The following is a 24,047-nucleotide window of genomic DNA, read 5'->3' as shown; positions in this document are numbered from 1 at the left end:
AATTTCCTTTCAGCTCTCATCCAGCTGTTCTAGCTTAGGGTGAAAGCAGCATGACTAATTTTTCATCTAAGGCTTGTGCCTACATTTCAATTTCCAGGGATCAAACAAACAGACTCTTAATGGGAAATTGAAATTCAGGTATAATCCCAAGGTGAAAAATGAACCAAGAAACTGTGTGGCTCCGCCTGCTTTTTTTCATTTTGGATGATGTGTCAGGACACTGATAGAGGAAAATAAAAAAAGATAGTGATCCTGAGCTTGAATCATTTCTTATCCATCAGGCCTACAGGAAATGAAATGCTTTAATGAGAAAAAGTGGGTTTCTCTTTATTTTTTTCTCTCTCTCTCCTTTTTTCCCCCATTTAGATTCATATGAACAATCAGAGGCTTGATAATTGGCATTTAGGAATTGCTTTGGTTCATAAATAAATTAGGCCTTTTGCTGACTTCCTTGAGTATTCGACACCATATAGGTCAAGTTCAGTTTGCAGGAATCTCACTGTTCTGATGAAACTCTAAATTGCTATGTCCTTGAACAAGGTACTTTTAATTAAAAGCTCAGAGGAGTCTCTGGCCAGAGGAGCACCGAGACATTCCTGTTGATTACGATAGCTGGGCAGTCGCCTGGGCAGGTGTGTGAGGATTGCATGAGGCGGTGGGGCGTTAGTTGCTGGTCATTTCCTGTCTTAAATCCTATACAGTTTCAATTGATTCCCCGCCCACCCCCCCCAGCCCACGTCTTTTACTAATGGAGCTTTGCTGGTTCTAGCTGAAATCCTACACAGTAGTCAATAGCAAATCATTCTTTCTGAGGCAGCGGATTGTAAAGGCCATTTTTACTGGCTTTAGCTCCAAGGCCAGCGTTATATTTACAATAAAAGTTGATATAGCGAAATCCGGAAGAATAAGAAAGAGTACAGTATGTGCACACCAAGAACTTTTTAGAAACATGTACATATATCTGTATCTATATATCTATATTCTTCTAGTCTGGCAATTTATTCCTCATCCAGTATTGGACTTTATATCTGACTTCATGGTGAAATAAAAAACAAAATAGTCAAGCTCCAACTGAGTCACACAAGTGTTTTCTAGCTTGAATGACTCTTAGTTCTTTCATGTTTCTAACAGTTTAAATGTAATGTGACAGAGAGGCTGCTTCTTCCCTGACTCTGTGCCATATTGTGAGCCTTAGAGATGTGTCATCTGGATAGTAGCTTGAGGGGGTCCTCTGTAAACTTGGGAGATTATATATTTGGGGCTCTAGACTGGTGCCAGGAGTCGAGAGGAGAACTGGCATTTTAATCCACAAAAATGTCAGGGCACTTGCACTTGAACTGTATTCTGGGGCTTAATAATTGTCTTTCCTCTTTTCTTAACAGTTCTGTAATAATTGTTATATTCTGTGTGTGTGTTAATCTGAACTGTATAGAGATAGTTTTTTCAAAGATCTTATTTGTTTGTCAGAGAGAGAGAGATCGAGATCAAGCACATGCAGGGGGAGTGGCAGACAGAAGGAGAAGCAGGCTCCTTGCTGAGCAGGGATCCTGTTGCGGGACTTGATCCCAGGATTCTGAAATCATGACCTGAGCTGAAGGCAGACGCTTAACTGACTGAGCCACCCAGGTGTCCCGAGACTGTGTTTTTAAGCACTTTCTTCTTTTAGTATTTACCAAACCACTATAACTACAATAAAGGAGAACGTCTAAACTAAATGAAACCATTACAGACCTTAAATTAGACTGCGGTTGGTAGTATCTAAAATGGCAATTTTAATGCAGTTTTCTAGTGACCTATTTGTTCTCAGCTGTGGTTAAGATAGAATTTGAGGCTCTCATTGTAAAAATTGTAGAAGGGATCTCTCGCCTTTGTTGATTGCAAACTGGACAGAAGCAAGCCACACACTCTCTCTGAAGGATGGCGAGTCCCCAGGCCCTGCTGGTCCCCGGAAGGCCACCATCAGCATGCGTACTCACTAAGGAGCGGGGGCAGCCAGTTCACATTGACCTCGCAGTGGGAATCCAGGAACGTCAGGACTTCTCCTCTGGCCATAGATGCCCCCAAGAGGCGGGTCCGGATGAGCCCTTCCCTTTTCTTGGTGCGAACAATCCTTACTTTGGAAAAGCGGGCCATATATTCTTCTAACTTATCCTTCAAGTGTTCTAGGGATGAAACAGAGAATGTAGAGAAAGACCACAGAACATTAATTGCAGCAGAATTATCCGTGGGTGCTTACGCATTAAGTGTACGTGAATGATGACTCCAAGCTTACATCCATTTTTCTCCTCTCTTCATCTCAAGGAGAGACAGTAATAAAATTTTACACCCACAGGTTTTTTTTTACTTTGTACTTCCCAAAAAGCTTTATAAAATGCAAATACTGCCCTTTATTTGAATACTAGAAGACACAGACCCACGAGAGCTGTACCATGCCATGACTGTTGGCCAGCTGTCACCATGCTTAATCCTGGCCAGCTTTCGCCACAGTGGGCATTGGCCCTCTGGTTCCTGCTGTGTAAAGTCAGACGAACATTCCAGCATCTGGACTGTGTTCAACAAGAGGGCTCTTTCCAGCAAAGCCATCCTAGTTTCTGTGTTTTGAAAATAATGCATGTAAAACCACAAGAAAAAAAATTGTATCTCTCAAATCAACAAGAACCAAACAGATTTTTCCCCCAACAGGGTAATAGTAAACTAATAAAGAAGTTCAGCATCTGGGTCTGATTTGAAGTGTAAAAGTGACTGACTTGATGTAAAAATTAGATGTGAAACAAGGAAGGCAGATAGATACTACACAATCATTTTGAACTTAAGCTATTTAAGATTAGAAAACAAAAATTTAAAAATGTCTCTTTGCCTAATTAAAAACAAACTGTGGGAATCAAATCGAATCAGATAGCTTATTTACAGCGAAAAAAGATCTCCTCCTGGCTGTTATAAGATGCACTGATATCTTAGATCTTTAATGTCAAGTAAGTGTTTTTGGTATCTTTCTGTGGAATTTGTACTCATATAATTTACATCCCGTGCTTTCACTCTCCTGTATCTAACATAGGAGGGCTTTGCTGGAGTTTTTTTTCTTTTCTTTTCTTTTCTTTCCTGTATTCCAGAATTCATTGTTTATGTACCATAACCAGTGCTCCACGCAATACATGCCCTCCATAACACCCACTACTGGAGTTTCTAATAAGCAACGTCTACTAGTCACAGTAACAGAATCTTAGTACGCAGTAAGTTCTGTAGTTCCTCTTTCAGACTTTCTCTACATGTGTGCAATCAAAGGCAATATTATTTTTAAGTCTCCTCTTATGATCTGTAGAAATAGGGATTCAAGTAAGGATTTGTGAGTTCTTTCCCTGCAATCCAATTTAACCAATGTCAGAATTACTCACATTGGAATTTCTTTATACATAAGCCTTCATTTTTATTTTTATTTCTTCTTATTTACGTAGTGTTTTTTTAAAAAAAAAATCTCAATTTCCAGAGTGCCAGGGTGGCTTAGTCGGTTAATGTCCGACTCCTAATTTCGGCTCAGGTCATGATCTCAGGGTAATGTGATCGAGCCTCACGTTGGGCTCCTCATTGAGCATGGAGCCTGCTTAAGATTTTCTCTCCTTCTCCCTCTGCTCCTCCCTCCACTGTGTGTGCATGTGTACATGCTTTCTCCCTCTCTCTCTCAAAAAAGAAACAAACCCCAAAAAACAACTCAATTTTCTTTTTTTTTCCGACTGCCCTGTAACTAAGCTTTACAAATAGATAAAGTTAAAACTACTTCTAATTTTTCCTACAAAAGAATACTGGTGGGGTCTTTCACAGAGTGTTTTAGCACAAAATAGGTTTTCTTCTATTTTGTTCTTCCTGTAATGAACAGACCTATAGAGATCAGAGTACAGAAAGCAAAGATTACAGATCTGGAGTCAGAATAGACCTAGGTGGGATGTCAGCACCAGTGAAATATATGAATATATGTGAAATGTATTCTCTTATCCTGAATTTTCTCATCTACAAAATACAGGCAATTGGGAGATTTTCTCCTCTTAGAGTGTGGTGGGGAGGATCTGGTTTTTGGTCAGAAACCTCATAGTACTTGTTCAGTAAACATTCAGTAATTGGAGACCTCCTAAGTCACACATACTTATGAAGAGAAACAACAGCTTGTCTAGCTGAAGAAATGCCTTTGAAGGCTCAGCCTGAAAGATGAAAAATCTAGAATTTGTATTTCTTGGTGAGATTTTGATAATTCATCATCTTCTATTGATTGAGAATTTTAAAAATGAAAGGTTTTGGCCACCAATAAGTGAACACATATAACTTTATGGCGGTATCACAGTTTCTCACAGAAAAGCTGGCTGCAAAGTGTCTCCAACTCTTGAAGACAGGTGTGCCATGCCAAGGGCCTATCTTCTGCCCCTCTTCTCTTTGCTTACCCCCCACCCCCATACCCACCTATGCAAGAGAGAGATTCCCAAGGGCTGCACAGCACAGGGGCCACCTGTGAATAAGACTGGAGCTTACTAACCTGTTAGGGAAATAAAGCAGAAACCTGCAACCTAGTAGTGCAATGAGAGGCAATGAGTAAGTGGCAAGTGATCAGTCCCAGAGCTCTCTATATGCCAGCCCAGAAAGACTTACATTCGTTCAGGGTTTCTCACAGTAATAAACGTTTAAGAAGAGGCCATATCTCATTCCTGTAATTTATTCTGGCTCTGTAATCCTTCTGTATTCCAACGTACAAACAGGTGTCATTCTATAGGTTTATTTGTAAACTGGCCACAGAAACGTACTGTCTCCTGGAAACGGTGTCACAACAGTCATTGGGGATGGAAAAGAGTGAACATTTGTTAAAACCCACCAAAACAGTGTTTGTTTGTGTTCTTGCATTAAGCCTCACTGTTCTTTGGCAGGTACCACAGTGAGTACGGCCTTGGTGGTCTGGGTGCAGGTACTTCTTTCCTCCCTGACCCTAAGGACTAAAGAGGCCTCTTGGGGAGAGGAGGACTAATTCTCTGTAGCTGTGTATGAGGAAATGGCTCTAGAAGACTACAGTCACTTCCCTGGTGGTCTAACTTGTTGATCACCTGGGAGTGGCTGGAGTGGTTGTCCCAACTTTGGGTTTAGATTTCTCTACTTTTTAGTTTATACGAAATTCTCTGAAACTCAGTGGGGAACTATCTCTACGTGTCTCCTTTCTGTCTATTCACATTATCTGATTCTGTGTATTTTTCTTTGATCAAAGCCCATTTTAATGTACTAAAGGAATTGTATGGTATGAATCCACAAAACACAAAGGGTTTGACCCTAGATAGAGTCCCCTAATCATTCAAATCAATTCTTTTAGTTTGAACTTTGTAGTAATCATTAGGTTGCTTTGTCTCAGAATAATGATCTGGTTGACTGCCCTTGTGAAGGGTCCATTCTTGTTTAGTAGTTCAGCTGTAATTTCTAATTACCCATAACTTACAATGAAAACAGGTATCATCAGTCTGATTAGCAAATTAGATTCTCATACAATGGAGTTACTGGGGATGGTGGAGATGGCTTTAAATTAAAAACATTTTATATTTCTTGTATATGAACAATTTTAAGATTCATTTCTAAAATATTATTAAAAAGATTTTAAACATGATTTTATATGATTTTATTTCAAGTACAGTATCTCTGAAGATCCCTTTTGAACTTCAATTTTAAATAATGACAAGAGAATTTATGGTATTTTTATAAAACTGGCAGTTTTCTTTAGGGATTATGAGACATTTGGGGAACCAGAAAACATAAGACCACTAGTTAAAACCCACTGAGCCATATCCTGATGACCCAGACAAGTGAACACAACTTCAAATACACCAGTTTTTGCCAGGGTTTATTGTATCTTTGTGGGGCAATAAGGAATGAAAATTTGTACTCAAGTGAAATTTTGGTGTCCTGCTATGGTGAATATTAAATTTAGCAGTTTTCTCAATTAATTTTTCTTTTTCCAAAAATTTCACTCATACTCCATGAACTTATATGGAGAATCGATCATTCATTCCTTTATTTAATGTTAGGGGTAGCAACTAAACACTAATAAAATTTCCTTCAATGATTTGCATAGTCAAGAGTTGAGGACATGAGTAAGTGGGTCACTGCATCTCATTTAACTTCATTTGCCTTAGCTATAAGGAAGGAAAAATGTCTTAAATATTCCTTCTAGTTCTATAATTCTATGGTTTCCCCTGGTGAAGTTTTACTTACAGAGTAAATCTAACCTTATTGAGTACCTAGTTTTTTCACGAAAGCATCCTAATGGTTGGTAGTTTGGTGTTTCTTTGGGCTATGTCTCACTTTTGAAAGCAAGAGTCAAATCAAAATAAAACTAAGGCATATCAAAGATTTAGTCAAAAAGTGAACTCCAGAGTATTTTCTTTAGTCAATACAGTACCTGTCTAATCTCCTGTGGTTCACTGTCTGTAAGACTGTTACTGATGTCAAAATAATGACTTTGAAGCACTGTAAGTTCATCAAAGATTTACATCTGTTCAATAAATCATGCTTATTATATCAGAAAATATAGTAACAGAGTTCAGACAGCTTTCTAGTCTACCTCTGAGGAACTGTTCCCAAGGGACAATCTAGAGACTATCATTATTTATAGGGCATGGCCAGTGTGTCCCAAGTGGAGGACCCACCAAGGGCCAAGCAAACAGCTGCCCTTAGTGGCTCATTGAGTTGTTGTCCAGCTCCTTTTATCTCCTCTGAATTCCCCAATTTACATCCCAAGATGAGAGCAAGAGGGACAAGGAGACTCTGTTTATCTAGAGATAGGGATTTCTATATTTAATTATACACCTATGGAGATGAATGCTTTTGAAGTGTATATGTTGGTTTTGGCAAAATGAAGTAGAGCCTGACTTTAAGATCATATAGAGTCTGTGTTAGTTATTATGAGTTCTTTATTTTTTTTAAAGATTTTATTTATTTATTAGAGAGAGAGAGATTGAGAACAAGCAGGCAGAGGGGCAGAGGGAGAAGGGGGAAACAGACTCTCTGCTGAGCAGGGAGCCCAATGCAGGAGTTGATCTCATGACTCCGGGATCAAGAACTGAGCCGAAGGCAGACACTTAACCGACTGAACCACCCAGGCACCCCTAACTGTTAGGAGTTATGAAATGTAAAAGAATATAAACACACATTAACATAAATATCTACCTTTTCTAGTTAATCCTCTCAAAAATATACTGTAAGTACAAAGCTCAGTATTCTGGATAATTTGAAGTTATATCAGAGTGATTAGTACTTCACCTTTAGAGAATATATGTTTCTATTTCTTAATCCACTTGGCATATGTCATGTGTATATTTTAACCCAAAGTGACAATGTTCAGAATAACTCTCTACATAGCAGGGCCTGTAGAGACTTTTTCTAATAGTCTTTCCACAGGAGAAATACAGGCATACCTCAGAGATATTGGAGGTTGGGTTCCAAACCACCACACAAAATTGCAAATAAAGCAAATAAAGGCAAAATTGCAGTAAAGCAAGTAAAAGGAATTTTTTTTGGTATACCCAAGTTTGTTTGTTTTTTGCATATCCAAGTTTTATTTATGCAATACTGTAGTCAATTAAGTAGGTAATAGGATTATGTCTAAAAACAATGTATATACCTAGTTGAAAATACTTTATTGCTAAAAAGGGCTAACCCTCAGTGTGTTGTTGTCTTTTTGCTGGTGGAGGGTCTTGCCTCGATGTTGGTGGTTGCTAACTGATCAGGGTGGTGGTTGCTGAAGCCGGGGGGTGGTGGGCTGTGGCAATTTCCTCATATAAGACAACAGTGAGATTTGCTACAACAATTGACTTTCCACCCATTTCACCACAGCATGTGATATTGTTTGATGGCATTTTACCCACAGTAGAACTTCATTGAAAATTGGAGTCAAACCTCTCAAACACTGTTACTACTTTATCTATTCAGTTTATGTAATATTCTAAATGCTTTGTTGTCATTTCAACAATCTTCGCTGCAACCTCACCAGGAGTAGAGTCCATCTCAAGAAATCACTTTCTTTGCTCATCCATAGGAAAAAACTCCTTATCCATTCAAGTCTGGTCGTGAGATAGTAACAATCCAGTCCCATCTTCAAGCTCTGCTTCTAATTCCAGTTCTCTTGCTATTTCCACCACATCTCTAATTACTTCCCCCACTGAAGTCTTGAACCCGTCAAAGTCATCCATGAGGGTTAGAATCAACTTCTTCCAAATTCCTGTTCGTGTTGATGTTTTGATCTCTTCCCATGATTCACAGATGTTCTTAATGGCATTTAGAACAGTAAATCCTTTCCAGAAGACTTTCAATTTACTTTGTCCAGATCCATCAGAGAAATCACTATGTATGGCAGCTACAGCCTTACAGAATGTATTTCTTAAGTAAAAAGACTTGAAAATTGAAATTACTCCTTGATCTATGGACTGCTGAATGGATTTTGTATTAGCAGGCATGAACGTAATATCAATCTGCTGCCTATCTCCATTGGAACTCTAGGGTAACCAGGCGCACTGTCAATGAGCAGCCATATTTTGAATGAAATCTTCATTTTGAGCAGTGGTTCTCAACAGTAGGCTTACAATATTTAGTAAACCATGTTGTAAGCAGATATGTTGTCATCCAAGCTTTGTTTTTCTGTTTATAAAGCACAGAGTAGATTCAACATAATTCTTAAAAGCTTAGGATTTGTAGAATAGTAAATGAGCATTGGCTTCAACTTAAAGTCACCAGCTGCATTAGTCCCTAACAACAGAGTCAGCCTGTCCTTTGAAGTTTTAAGCCAGGCATTGACTTCTCTTCAGCTATAAAAAGTCTTAGATGACATCTTCTTTCAAGAGAAGGCTCTTTCATCTACACTAAAAATCTGTTATTTAGTATAGCCACCTTCATTAATGATCTGGGCTAGATCTTCTCCATCAGCACTTGCTGAGGGAGAGGGAGAAACAGACTCATTGCTGAGCAGGGAGCCCAATGCGGAGCTTGATCCAAGGACCTTGATCATCTTGCACTCTTCTGTTATGGCTTCTTTCCTTAAACCTCATGAACCAACCTCTGGAAGCTTCCAACTTTTCTTCTGCAGCTTCTTTACCTCTCCCAGCCTTTACAGAATTGAAGAGAGTAAGGGCTTTGATTTGGATCAAGCTTTGGCTTAAGGGAATGTGGTGGCTGGTTTGGTCTTCTACCTGGACCCATTCAAACTTTCTTCACATCAGCAATAAGGCTGTTTCTCTTTTGCATCATTCATGTGTTCACTGAGGTATCACTTTGAATTTTACCTGAAGAACTTTTTCTTTGAATTTATAAACTGTTTGATTCAAGAGGCCAAACTATCAGCCTGTCTCAGCTTTTGGCATGGCTTCTTCGTTAAACTCAGAAAGAGTTTAGCGAAGAGTTTGACATGCCTTCTTTGCTAAACTCAGAGAGACATGTGACTCTTTCACTTGTACTCTTAGAGGTCAGAGTAGAGTTATTAGTTGGCCTAATTTCAATATTAAGGGAAGAGTTCAGGAAAGCCCTTTCTTGTGTCTCAGGGAAGAGGGAGGCCCAAGGAGGGGGAGACAATGGGGGAAGGGCTGGTCATGGAGCAGTCAGAACACACATTCATCTATTAAGTTCACTTTATATTGGTGAAGTTTATGGCACCCCAAAACAATTACAATAGTAACATCAAAGATCTGCACAAGTTACTTGACTTCCAATTTTTGTTATTAGGTCTTATCTTAATGACTTCAGGTCTCTCAAACACACAGGCAACATTCAAAACCTATTAGTGCTTCCTTAGGTCAAATCAAAGGGTGCAAGTATACTGAAGTCATTCAAATGCAAACTACAGGATTCCTCACAAATTACTGGCATCATGGTAAAAAAAAGATATTAAAAAAAACCCTTATAATATCATAGATCATAATATCACTGATCAGGTAGCACTATAAAAAATATAATAATAATGACAAAGTTAGAAATACTATGAGAATTACCAAAATGTGCTGCAGAAACACAAAGTGAGCAAATGTTGTTGGAAAAATGGCCCTGATAGACTTGTTTGATGTGGTGTTGCCACAGACCTTCAGTTTGCAAAAATATGCAGTATCTGCAAAGTGCAATAAAGTAAAGGACAATAAAAGGAGGTATGCCTATCTACAGATTTTAAGCCTCTCACTGACCTCCAGAAAACGGTCGATCTCTTTATTTTCTGGTTGACCACACTAAATCTGTCCCTTTTGATAGCATTCAAATATAGACATTTCACATTATCTCTAGAACACAAAAAGTTCAACCAAGAAAGCAATAGCATTTGTGAAACCATATTCAATTACCTCTATTATGATTTCCACTGGGTTCTGTCTCTGAATGTCCTATTTTCTATTCTTTTAACGTTCAAGGCCTCTGAAGTCATTTGGGAAATAGCTGGGGACACTGAACTTAAATATATGGACAAAATGTATTCCAGCTCACATTAAAAAACAGGAGACAGGATTATAATGTCATCCTTTTGCAACCGCTAATGAACTAATGGATTAAGCCATCTACGGCTGCTAACATCACAAAAGGAGCTTCAGTTACCTAGTTATGTGCCTCCTAATGAAAGAACACATCACTGCCTATAAAGTGTTCTTGCCAAAAGCAGTGAATGAATTTGATCATGCCTTTCGATCTAATAACCCATTTATTGGAAACAAAGGATTGGAGAACATATCAAATGGCACATCAGGGGAATGATCAGCAAAATCCAAACTATGGGAAGTTCCCTGGGGCAGATGGCCTGATTTCTTCAACAAATAGACTAAAAGGAAAAGGAAAAGAGATGAAAAGAGAATCCTAAAGATTAAATGATTCTTAAGAAATACAGTGTACTAACCAGTCACATTGAGAGAACCTAATATGAATCCTGATTCTAAGATAGAGCTGAGAAAATAAAAAGCAGTCTCTGATGTCTGGGAACTGGTCTGATGCTCACAGCAAGGCCATCTTGTCCCTTGGAGGTAACAATCCCACAGGACATCAACACCCAACAAGATAACTCAGAGAACATTATAAAGTGAGACCAAAACAAGATCACCATGAAACCTACAAGATCCCAAATATCCCCCTTTCTCGGCTACAATGGGTGGTTGCTACTTTGACCAACTATATTTTTATCAACTTCTGGAAAGAATTTAAGATTTTTTTCCCCCCAAGAGAGTCCTTGACTTGTGCAATCATGGGAAGGAAGAATTAGACCCCATTCTTCACCAGTCTTTTGTATTTCTGAGTGTTTTGTAAGGGAGGCCATGCCTACCATTTATTCCAGGTTATCTTTTCAAGGATGTTTATATAACAAGTAGATGTGGAAGGCAGAGATCATGCCTCTTCCAGAAGCAAAGGGCATGCTTATTTATAAGGCTTGGAAGGTAGAGAAATTGTCTCCCTTGGTATGCTTGCTTCCCATCATAAAAGATTTGCGTTCCCTAAGTTCAAGAGTCCTTCACTATAATACACCAAACTGCTCTTGCCTCTGCGCACACTGGCCTTGTTGCTGGGTGACCTGGGGACAAGGGGAAGTGACTCAGGCATCCTGGTCATCATGTGGCACCTGTGCTATCAGTACTAAAGTTCATCATCTCTGATCCAGGATTTCTCATGTCTTCTGCCTCCACTGGACAGTGGCAGGCCAGCTTGCTCACTTGTAAGTAGAGTGAAATCTCAGATTCTCTGCAGTTCTTTACAGAGCTGCTGAGAAGGGCTCTTAAACACTCCATAGCAGTTAGGAAGCCTGCTGACCGGGGCATGGAGAGAAATATACGGGAAGCAGTTGTTAGTAATTACACATGCCAGACCACCTACTTCTGTATCAATTGGGGAATATGAACCCTGATTGAATAGTAAATGACATTAAAGGATTATTATTTTTTTTTTTAAGTAGACTCCACAACCAACAGGGGGCCTGAAAGTCATGACCCTGAGATCAGGAGTTGAATGCTCTACCAACTGAGCCAGGTAGGCACCCCCAGGCTATCCATTTCTTTCCCTGGCACAGCCTAGCTCTGCTCAGCTGAGCTCCACCTCCCCACATATTACTTTCTTGTTATTTTCTCCTCCAGTTAAATCCTTTCGGTATCAGAAAGTATCTGTCCTCACACAAAAATGTCATGGTGAGAAATTGTGAGCAATGTTTACCTGGAGAATTCTGTACTTTTCTCTGAGCAACTCTTATAACCCTATGTTCCCACATAGAAAAGAGGGGTGGGATACATTTCGGGGTGAGGTCTTCTCTTGGCAAATTAGGTAAGTCTAGATACTAAGCAAGTTCCTTTGGATCCTCTCTCTTTCTCTCTCTCAATTTCTCTTTTTCATCATTTGCTTAAAGAACAATTGAATTATATATTTTCAGAATAGCTTTAAATGTGTACCATAATCAGACCAAGACAAAAGAAACAAAATGCCACGACACCTATTCGTATGCCCACCTCATGGCCCTTAACTGAGTAGGAGACAGCCACAGATCTAGTGCCCATCGTCGTTCATTGGAAACTTCCTTCTCTATGTTTAGGATTGTAAACGAGTTTAAAATATCTCATGAAATGTTCACATGTCAAAGATTACTCGTATACTTTATGAATAAAGGCCCCCAAAGTGAAAAAAAATTATAGGTGCCACCAATATAAAAGGATTAAGAACTTTTTCTGAAAAAAACTGTGTGTGTGTGTGTGTGTGTGTGTCAGAGAGAGAGAGAGAGAAAGAGAGAGATTCCCAGATAAAATATTTATTTTATTTGTCATCTTTTATATTTAGAGTACATATTTTAGAATGATTTTGCAAGAGGGTAAATAATACATAGATTACTTCATACAAAATATTTTGACATTTTTGGTAATAGCCTAAAAACTGCCTTTATAAATGTATACATATACAAATGCCTACAGAAATGTAATATATCCATGGTGCAGCTTTCATTTCAGTTCATTTATCCAAATTTAATTTGTATATTCATTATCTATATCATTTTGAAAAGGTAATGTATATTTTGGTGTAACAAAAATATTTGGATTCTATTTTTCCTTTCCTGCAGTACTTTCTTTTCTTTTTTTTTTTTTTTAAGATTTTATTTATTTATTTGACAGAGAGAAATCACAAGTAGGCAGAGAGGCAGGCAGAGAGAGAGGAGGAAGCAGGCTCCCTGCTGAGCAGAAAGCCCGACGTGGGGCTCGAATCCAGGACCTGGGATCATGACCTGAGCCGAAGGCAGCGGCTTAACCCACTGAGCCACCCAGGCGCCCCTCCTGCAGTACTTTCTTAAAGACTATTTGAAAACGGCCTTGTCTGATGTTTCAAATATTTCTCAAGTAATTCATATTTAGATTATATGATATTTTTATACACATTTTATATCTTTCCAAAGTCATGGTAATGAAAGGACTTCTGTGAATGAATAAAAGTAACACAATCCTGAATATAATTTATAGTTTGTAATTGTTCTCTTTACATGAACCTAGAATGAGAACTTTGTATTCTTTGTAAGTTAGGCCAAATAAAATTTACTATAATGCAAAATTGTTGTTTTTATATTATTTCTTCTGGTGCTGTAAGCCCTGCCTCAAAGAAGAAAAAGAAATGAAGACTGGGTCAAACTCAGAGGTCTTTTCTATGTAATACTGTTGCTGAATATGTGAACTCACTAAATTAATCCATTCCAATACAATGGAAACATCTCTGCTTTTTAATAATTCCATGGTTTTATTAGATTTTAAACATTCTGTCTATTGCAAAGAATAGGCCATGTAGTTTATACGTTTCCATTTGCATCAACTATGTGATAATTCAGTCTAAATGCTCAAATGTAAAAACGTTACCATTAGCATAATAAACAGTTATTGGTTCAGTATAATGCTGTTAGACCCTAAAAATATTTAAGAATTTTGCTGAAGAAAGTGTTAGGTTTTAGTCTATAAATATTAGAGAATAGTTTAATTGTAGAAAAGCATTATGTATAATGCAATCTGTTAAATTAAAGAGACCTTACACAAACATTTGAATCATCAATGTTAACATAGGAGAGCAAATCTCTAGGGTCATCTAAATCACCTCTTCTTTTCACCTATTCGTTTTTTTTTTTTTTTTTAATCATGGTAAAAGAACACAACATAAAATTTACTGTTTTAACTATTTCCAAGTTCACACTTCAGTCAGTAGGGTTAAACATGTTCACATTGTTGTGTAGTCTCCAGATGTTTTGATCTTGCAAATGGAAACTCTATCCCCATTAAATAACCACCCCTTCTCTCTTTCCCAGCGCTTGGAAACCACCATTCTGCTTTGTGTCTGAGTCTGACCACTCTAGATACCTCCACAGTGGAATCACATGGTATTTGTCTTTTTATTACTGGCTTACTTTACTCAACATAATATTCTCGGAGTTTACCTATCTTGTAGCCTATTCTTTGCTTTTTGGGGCAGAATATTACACTGTATTTCTTTATCCTCCCTTTTTTTTTTTTTTTTTTTTGTCATTTGAGTTGTTTTCAACTTTTGGCTCTTGTGCATGATGCTACTATGAACATAGGTATCCAAGTATCTCTTCCAGACCTTGTTTTCAATTCTTTTGGAAATATACCTGAAATGGAATTATGAGACCATGTGGTAATCTTATCTTGAATTTTTTTGAGATGACACCATACTGTTATACCATCGCAGCTGCACCAGTTTACATTCCCATCAATAGCAGAAAAGGTACCTATTCGGTTTTAAAGCCCTTATGGTCCTTTTTGTAAAATGCATATTTAAACAAATTGCATTTCAGTAGAACATGGAGGAACACTCTAGCAAAGATCTTGAGAGCTACGTAAAAGTCTTGAGAATGACAAAAAATTTCTCCGAAGTGACTCTTTCTAATCCACTCAATACCAAATATTCCATAAGGAAGTAAAAATCTGGGTACTGACAATGATGAATACTTTCAAAATAGAGATTGCAGATCTCAGAGTAAGAAAGCATCATAGACACCAAAGTTTCAGGACTCAGGGGCATCTGGTGGCTCAGTTGGTTGAGTGTCCAACTCTTGCTTTTGGCTCATAAGCTCTTGGGTTGTGGGACTGAGCCCCGTGTCAGGTTCCACGCTCAGTGGGGAGGCTGCTTGAGATTCCCTCTCTCTCCCTCTGCTCCTCCACTGGCCCCACACTCTGTCTATCTCTCTCTCAAGTAAATAAATAAATAAATAAATCTTTAAAAAATGTTTCAGGACTCAAATTGTAAATGGAAAGCCTCCAGACATGTTTCATTTCTCTCACTGCAATAGGGATTAATTGAGAATACCCTATTTGAAAACATCCTACTTTCCAGTCTACACACAGTCCTCGTGACCATTGAGTGAACACCATCTGATCTGCACATGTCTATAGCAGCACCTCACTGTAGGCCTTGCCTCCTCTGGTGTATGGCCCGCAGGCTGCATCTAATGACTAGCAGACCTCCTCCTTCTCTCAGTCTCCCTTTTGCATTACAAGTTATGTCAGGAGCTAAATGGCACCTTGTACTTAATTGTCTTAGTTAATGAATCCCCTCACATTTACCAATAAAGCCTTTAAATATCTTATCTTCTCTTCATTTTTCCAAGAGAACTCACTCTTTATCTTTCAATGGTCCCCTTAATCTCTCAGGGTGTCAAAAATGCCCATTTTGTAAGGTATTTGCCTTGAGATATGAGGCAACTACTTTAAAAAGCGTATTTAACAAAAAAAAAAAAATCAAAAGAATCAGAGTATTTATGCTTTTACCCTCTAAAGTTCTTAACAGTAAAGGTCTCATTCATGTATTTCTCAATTTTCTATCTACTTCAACAGCATCTTAATGTATTCTGCTGAATATCAGGTTATGTGATTTTAACACTGTTTTTGTATTCCAACATTAATGCTACAGTTAATTATGCATTTATTTGTACCCACACACGCATTCACTACTTGGCCAAGAAGACTTTTGTGAGCTGCTTTGATTTCTAATGACCATTTCTAAAAATTGGGGCTAAGAATAAATTTTTCCCATAGAAACAATTAATAATTTTTCTGTAACTCGTTTCCTTAACACAAATTTAGGATGAGAAATGAAAACTCTGGGCCTAAACAGTTACAGGGTAACTTGTGCCACATCAACCGAGCTATTAATAAGATGAAGTCATCACTCCCAGGGGACTCGAATATGTTTCAAAATCAGCATCCTGCATGGCATTCACCTCTGAACTTAAGGGATTTATGGATTCATTTCAGCAATTTTTAGAAAAATCAAAGTGACTAAAAACAAACAAGAACAAACAAAAAATCAAAGCTGGGATGCCTGAGACAGGGAGAAATTGATCTTTTGCAAGCGAAAAAGCATAAAGTTCAGGTAGAATAGAAAAAACAAAGACAAATAAATGAAAATACCGTATATGAGTGCAGATATCAAATGGGAGCAATAAAAATCTCTGTCCTTTCAAAAGTGCTTTCAATTCTGCATTTCCTCCCACTGAAAAAAGTCCTAGTATGATTCACGTATACGTGCTAAAAGCCATTTTGTTTTTCTTCAGTTTCCTTAGAAGCATCTACTGGAATTACCGTGTGGGCATGTTTCATGGGTAGAATTACAGGAACCTCAAATTAGCGTGTGTGTGTGTGAATGATTGAATAATGTCACCAATAATTGCCAAAACAGCCACAAAACCTGTGGGGTTTGGCTTGACTTCACAATAAATAAAGACAAATTGGAAAAATTCCTCTAAAGTAGTCCTTAGTGTGAGAAAAATGCTATGTCAAAATTTCAATTTAGATGAGACCAGAATGAAATTAAATACCTGGGAACTGGTCTCGTTCCCAAGGCTACCGAAACTCCAAGTTTCTAACAATATTCTTGTACTGTAGTATAGAAGGAGGCATGCAGGAAATGGCCTGTCTGCCCTTGTTGAGGAAAATTGACCTGCTAAAGGTTATGTCCTCTCAAGGAATTGCTCTATTTCCTGATAATGCTATTACATAACAAAAGGGAAAGGGACCATATAAGATATTGTCTTGGTTTAAAGTTTAAAAAAGAAAATATTAAGTGGGCCAGAAATGTGTCTCATGTTCTTGAATGAAAAAAAGCAATAGAATAAGCAGCAAAATATGACAAATATATGGACATGGTAATAATAATGTTAATTACTGAGTGTTTATAATAGCTACTCAAAGGTCTTACATGTAGTAGATCCTCATTTTACACAGGAGAAAAATTATGCTTATTTACAAATAAGGAAAATGAAGGTCGGAAAGGTTAAGAAATTTGACTAAGGGGGCTCCTGCCTAGCTCAGCCTGAAGAGCATGAGACCCTTGATCTTGGGATTGTGAGCTCGAGCCCCGTGTGTAGAGATTACTCAACTAACTAAATAAATAAATAAACTTAAAACAATTTTTGCCTGAAAGTGTATAGTTAAAGAGTGTCTGGAATATTGGAAGGACACAATAAATCTCAGCAATTATGTGTCAGGAGAAAATAAAAGACTTGAACCCAGATGTATCCATCAGGAATCTTTTAAGTATGAGGGAATTCAGTATAGGGAATTTGGCGCTTAGGGTAGTATTACATTATTATTATAAAAGACCTGGAAATTTTAGGAAAAGTGGAACAAAAGCAGAAGAATCACTAAGAGTTTACCATCCCAGATCAATCACTCTTAATAACCCAGAAGAAGACAAATACTATATGGTAGCACTTATATATGGAATCTTTTTTAAAAAAAGTCAAATTCATAGAAACAGAGAGTAGGAAAGTGATGGGCAGGGCCTGGGAGTAGGGGAAATAGGAAGAGACTGGTAAAAAAACCACCCTCTGTTAGTTATAAGATGAATGAGGTCTGAGGATCTCATGCAAGACACAGTGACTATAGTTGATAACACTGTCTTGTATCATTGAAATTTGCTAAGAGTGTCGGACTTAAATGTCCTCACCCCCAACCACCCCAAAAGGTAAAAAGATGAGGTAATGCATGTATTAATAAACTTGACAGAGGGAGGAACCCTTTCACAATGTGTATGTATATCAAATCATCATGCTGTACACTTTGAATATTTTATAATTTTGTTTGCCAATTATACCCAAATAAAGCTGAAAAAAAAAAAAAAGGTCAATCACTGCTCATATTTTCCTTTATTGTTTTGTGCTTATATTTAGAGCCTACTTCTTTTTTGGAACATAACATTGAAATTTCCCATGTTATCTTGAAGTATTATTTCAAATGAGCCATAATTTTTCCTTATTATTCACTTAGGTAGTTTATGTTATTACAGCCATTGCTATTATAAATGATATGTAATGAACATTTTTGTGAGTAAGTGTTTTCTGAATCTATAATTTTCCTTAGCTGAGATTCCAAGAGCTGAAAGGCGTGCATTGCAGGGCTTGAGCCTGATAAGTAAACAGACTTCACATATTCCATAACTAGAAGATGCTGAAAACTCAGTCCTTATTTTCTGTGGAAATCAAAAAATTTGGAGTGGCTAAGGGGACTTTAATGGCCATAAAATCCATTCTCTGCTTTATTGAAAGAGAACTGAGACCACCTCTCATACTGCCAAATTGCCAACGCATCAACACCTCTTCTGTGTTCTCCTATTAGATGGAATGAACTATGTGTGCCCCCATATAAGACCTCCCTGGCATTTGCCCATGCAATCCCACCCTTTCTTCTCTGCTTAGGAACATGGCTCCTGTAGGTGTGCCGTCTTTCCCTGCATCCTCACTTTTGGTCTTTCTATGGCGTCATCCAACCTTCAAAGCAAAATGTTGCAATCTCCATTTCTTGAAAAGCAAGCTTTCTTTGACCCACACCCTCCTCCAGCTTCTATCTGGTTTCTCGACTCCATTTTCCAGTAGAATTTATGAATGAGTTGTCTGGACTTGCTGTCTCCACTTCATCTCCTCCCATGGTCTCTTGAATCCATGTTTTTCAACACGGTCTTGGGATCTGTGTGGATAAAATGTACTAGACACTGTGATCAGGTACCTTTGGAAACTGGCAAGAATTTTGTTTCAGAGCATTCCCTTCCAAAGACATAGCTCCTGCTTAGACTCAGAGTAAAAGGGAGGCGAGGTGAAAAGTGTGGAGGTAGTTAAGGAAGGAGAAAAAGAGCTATGACCAAGAAAATGATTTTGGAGTTCAGTGCCAGAGAAGAGAAAATGGGTTCTGAGGCATGCAGGTCTAATTGTGAATGCAAAATACTTCTGTGGTCACCCGTAGAGTTGATTCTGAGAATCATGCTTCACTGATACATCCAGAAAGCGGCAATCATGAAGAAAGATACAGGTCCTGCAAGAATTCTGAAGTGGTGAAAGCCCCTTGCTTGAGTAATTGAAAGCTAAACTGGACCCAGCACTATGAAATATACTTTGGCCCTCTTCTCCAGGGAATGGAGAAAATGATCTAATAGGTCTTTTCCATCTCTGCTTTCAGTGACCTCTGGCTGTTAACATCACTTTTCCTCGTTATGTCAAAATGAATTGCCTATTTACCACTGAACTCTAGAAAGCATTTTTTTTCCTCCCTAGGTAAGACAACAACCTAACATTTGCTACATGCACTTCATTTCAACTTCATCGATGTGCCAAGGAGTCATTTTAAAATGGGTAATATTATTTCCAGGAAATTTTGCTTACTTGCTGGATGCATGGTTCCCCTTCACTGCCAAGCCGGAGCTCCCCCAAATTTTAGAAGAAATTCCCAAGCGAATGTACAATATATTTGTAAAATGGGAAGCAAAATGAAGTGATATGGCCTTTAAATTGCCAATAACCTCCTTTGCAGGGTCATTTATTAGTCCTGGAATCTGTTCAGGCTGGTTTTTGCCATGACAATAAAAACTTAAAAACAGTGATGCAGGATGACGGTATTTATATTCTAAATATTGCATACATTTCTCTTTGGGGGGCAGGCAGGAGGAATAGAAATTATTTAAATTTCTTTTTTTTTTCAAAGATTTTATTTATTTATTTGACAGACAGAGATCACAAGCAGGCAGAGAAGCAGGCAGAAAGAGAGGAGGAAGCAGGCTCCCTGCTGAGCAAAGAGCCTGATGTGGGGATCGATCCCTGGACCCTGGGATCATGACCTGAGCCGAAGGCAGAGGCCTTAACCCACTGAGCCACCCAGGCGCCCCCAAATTATTTAAATTTCTTAACCAAGCAGTAAATAAGTGGTGTTTCTTGGAGATGTTTTATATACATATAACACACACATACATGCCCACACATAGATACATATATGTATATACTGCTTCTGTCACTAAGAATAAGTGAAAGGTGCCTCATTTGTAATTTACCAAAAAAAAAAAAAAAAAAAAACCAACTCATTGTTTCCTTCACAGCCTTGATTAAATGAGGCAATAAATCATATGTCTACAACATGTCAGGCATCTGCCAAGGCAAAAGTTGGCTCAGAAAGTGACGAGTCCGGAATTGTGGAGCAGGAGTAGTTTTATAGTCTGTCACGGGGATGACAAGTAATGATAAAGGGTAGCATTATGTCTCCTCTACAGATAGTCCAGCCACATATTTCCTACTGTAATTCTTTTGTTTGGCCCTCTTTATCTTCATTTAAATGGGCTGCATCTCCTTGAGCTGCAGCAAAGACATATATTTTCCTTGCTAATGATGTGTCTCCCATGGTCCCAGGATTATTTTCACACTTGATGAAGTTCATCTATGGAGGGGGCCACGGGCAGTCAGCGTGCTACAAATGGAGACAGACACGACGTTGGTTTTTCTACTCTCTGTGGACAGACAAGCCCAGCATTGCCAGAGAGATTTGTTTTTCCCAGTTATCTTATAAAGATCTTTCGCCTATAAATTCTGCCTGTGTCTCAAAATTTGTGTGAGGCCAAATCCCTGGTTTGGAATCTGAGGCTACACTTCCTAGTTGTTTCATTAGGTTGAGAGTAAACAAATGCAATTACAAGCTATTAAAAATTTAATTACTTCAGCTAAAAATGAACAAGTTGTGGTCTCCGCTAGAAAAGCAATGCCTCTCTTTGAACAATCCATGAACAAATGGAATGTAACAGAAATGTGGTGTGAGCAACACAGTGAATGGTGGGAAATAGTGTTCAGTAGTCCTCACCGTCTGGTAGTTTATGATCTCAGAACAGATATAGTACATTTTCAGGTGGGAGGATAATTAGTAGTACAAAATCGGGTTATTCAAAGTGCTTGATACAGATGGGATCAGGATTCTGAAAGAGAACTTGAATTGGATGAGTAAGATTTACGTAGATGAAGATGAGGAAGGAAAGGTGAAGTCTTGTGAATGAACTTACAGATAAGCAGGGAATGAGCAGTCCTGAGTTGGTCTTTATTACAAAAACACAGTGAAAAATGAAACACCTGACCAAACGACCAAACATACAACAATCCCTCCTTGGATAACCCCTTTGTGGAGGGGCTGAAGGCACGCGGCTTCATAGGACCAACTCTAAACCTTGCTTAAATGACCTTGCAGAAATAGCAAGGAGCCCAGAGCTCATCCTGGGAACAGGCCACACCCTGGCAGGTGTGGTCGCTAGACACAGAAGAGCCTTCTGCCCGCAGATGTGTCCTTCACTGCTTAGCAGATTACTTGGATACTTACATGGATTGAGACGTTTTAAATCTTTGTTATATTCACTTTTTGTTTCTTCACAGATGTCTAAAGCCTGGGTAGGAAATGTGTTATAATGGAGGAGAAAGTCCTGTTATAATGCAAATAATAAAAATGGCCACCCATTTTTGATCCCTTAAAAAAAAAAAAAGTGCTCAGTGATGCAATATGTGAATCCAGAGGAAACCCAAAAACACTAAAACAAGCCGTGTTCTCCATTGTCCCTTTTTCCCCTTTACTTGCTATCATTTCCTAATGTTTTAATTTTCATACTAATATTTTTGGAGGCTAGGTAAAACATGAACAGGTGAACTATTTAATACAAAGGGGTATGTATTGAAAAACCAAATATACCTCATGCCTCCAGTACTCCATTTTTACTTACCAGAATTAACCCTTTTGACTAGTTTTTTATTTATATTTTTAGGATAGTTCAGCCATCTAGAATTTTATATATATATATATACATGTATATATATATATGTGTGTGTGTGTGTTATTATGTATATTCATATATATATTAATTTCTACCATAATCTTTTATTTATTTTTTATTTTATTTTATTTCTTTTCAGTGTTCCAAATTCATTGTTTATGCACCATAATCCTTTAAACTGTAAGGGGATTTTTTTTTTTTTGAAAACCTGACACTACATTGTACTACTGGCCAGAGAAATACCCTTCATTTATTTATTTTCATTTTGTACTTACAACATAATTTCTTTTTTTCAACATAGGGTTCTGGTGAATTCTCATGAAATCTAACTAAAAATCATCACTAGAAGAATCATGACACGTCTCAAATGGTTCTGATATTGTCAAGTTGTCCTGAGAGAGATACCAACATGGAAAAACCAAACCAGTCTATGGCCCCTGTAACTTTGCTATGGAAGCCCTGTGATCTTTGGGTCCAAAGCTCACGGACGGAAACTTGCCAGGATTTCTAACAAAAATTAACTCATAGAAAAATGTCAAGTAAATACCAGTATAGCAGAATCCAAAGTGCCTTTTTATTTCTTTCTTAAGCTCAGAGCTAAATCTAAAGGGACAAAAAAAGGCAAGTCACAAAGTATTGATTTCAAATACTTATGGCTGTGTTCGGTGATGTGACATGTTAAGAAAGATGCCTACAAGTTATCTTGAGCAGTTTCCTCTGAAAATGAGTTTTGAATAAACCTTAGGGTCACAGTTAGATGTTAATTTTTTTTGATAAGGAATACTTATTTAAAATAGTTCAAGCAAAAGGTGTGTTTCATTGGACCCAAAGTAGGAAGGGTAACTGTGTTGTCCTCAAACTCATCTTTATTTTATAGATTTGAAAACTAGGGACAATGGACGATAAACAATTGGCCCAAGGTCTTAGGGCTCTAGCTCATGTCAAAGTCTATATCCTTCTTAAGTATGTTGTGGCAGAATAAATCAATGTAAGGACAAAATATTGAAAACAGATTCACTTATTATATTTCTCCAACGTATAATGAGCGGCATTTCTCAAGTTCCTGCCTTTTTTTTTTTTTTTTTTTTTTTTTTTTTAGGGAGAGGCTTTATTTTTTTATAGATTGCTTCCATTTTTTTTTTTTCAGAAACATTCAAGGTTTATTCCAAACTGTAAAACATTATTTTATGTGCATTTATGTACTATTTTCTTTTTTTATTATTAGTTTAGTTATTTTTATTATTAGTTCCTGCATTTTAGTATAGTATTTTACAAGGAACACCAAAGTCACTCTTTATCTCTTCTCTGCTCCACTTACCTCTACTCAAGAGCTGTCCCAATAGTTGGGCAGTTTGCATTTTACACTATAATTGCTGCTTTGATGTCTGTCACTCCCAACTTGTCTGTAAGTACTAGCATCATGCCTGGCACATAGTAGGCACTTGCAGGATAGTTAATTGAAGTATAATTCAATCACAGTAGCCCCTTTTATTTATTTATTTATTTATTTATTTATTTAAAAGGTTTTATTTATTTATTTGACAGAGTGAGAGAGAGAGATCACAAGTAGGCAGAGAGGCAGGCAGAGAGAGAGGGGACGCAAGCTCCCTGCTGGGCAGAGAGCCGGATGCAGGGCTTGATCCCAGGACCCTGAGATCATGACCTGAGCCTAAGGTAGAGGCTACACTGAGCCACCCAGGTGCCCCAGTAGCTCCTTTTACATATGACAGGAAAATTTTTCTTCTTCTTCTTCTTTTGTAGTAGTTAAGATGTGAAAAGATACTGTGATTTGAAAGGAGAGTTTAAGAAACAATGATTAGATTAGTATTTCTAGAGTGGGTTCCTTGTTAATTAGACATTAGTTTGAAAAGCAGTCTTGGGTGAGATTGTGGTAGATATCTCATGTCAGGTTAAATAGGGAATTTATCTAGTGGATAATAAGAAACTAGAAATGAATTCTCAGCAAAATGACTTATAGTACTACA

General features: G+C 37.8%; 1 protein-coding gene across 2 annotated transcripts in view; it reads right to left on the bottom strand.

Moving 5' to 3' along the window:
- Positions 1 to 24,047, bottom strand: part of GALNTL6 (polypeptide N-acetylgalactosaminyltransferase like 6) — a 1,244,643-nt gene that overhangs the window by 196,934 nt on the left and 1,023,662 nt on the right. Inside the window, exon 6 of one of the 2 annotated variants that reach the window (XM_047717401.1) lies at positions 1,977 to 2,162. The exons of the other annotated variant lie outside the window; for it this stretch is intronic. Coding sequence (XP_047573357.1) covers positions 1,977 to 2,162 — 186 coding nt within the window. The remainder of the gene's footprint in view (positions 1 to 1,976; positions 2,163 to 24,047) is intronic. 2 annotated transcript variants of the gene reach the window in all.

The sequence above is a fragment of the Lutra lutra genome, chromosome 2 (genome assembly GCF_902655055.1).
Source record: "Lutra lutra chromosome 2, mLutLut1.2, whole genome shotgun sequence".
Taxonomy (NCBI): Eukaryota; Metazoa; Chordata; class Mammalia; order Carnivora; family Mustelidae; genus Lutra; species Lutra lutra.
Note: the sequence above shows the minus strand (reverse complement) of the source record. Positions and strands in the feature narration are given on the sequence as shown.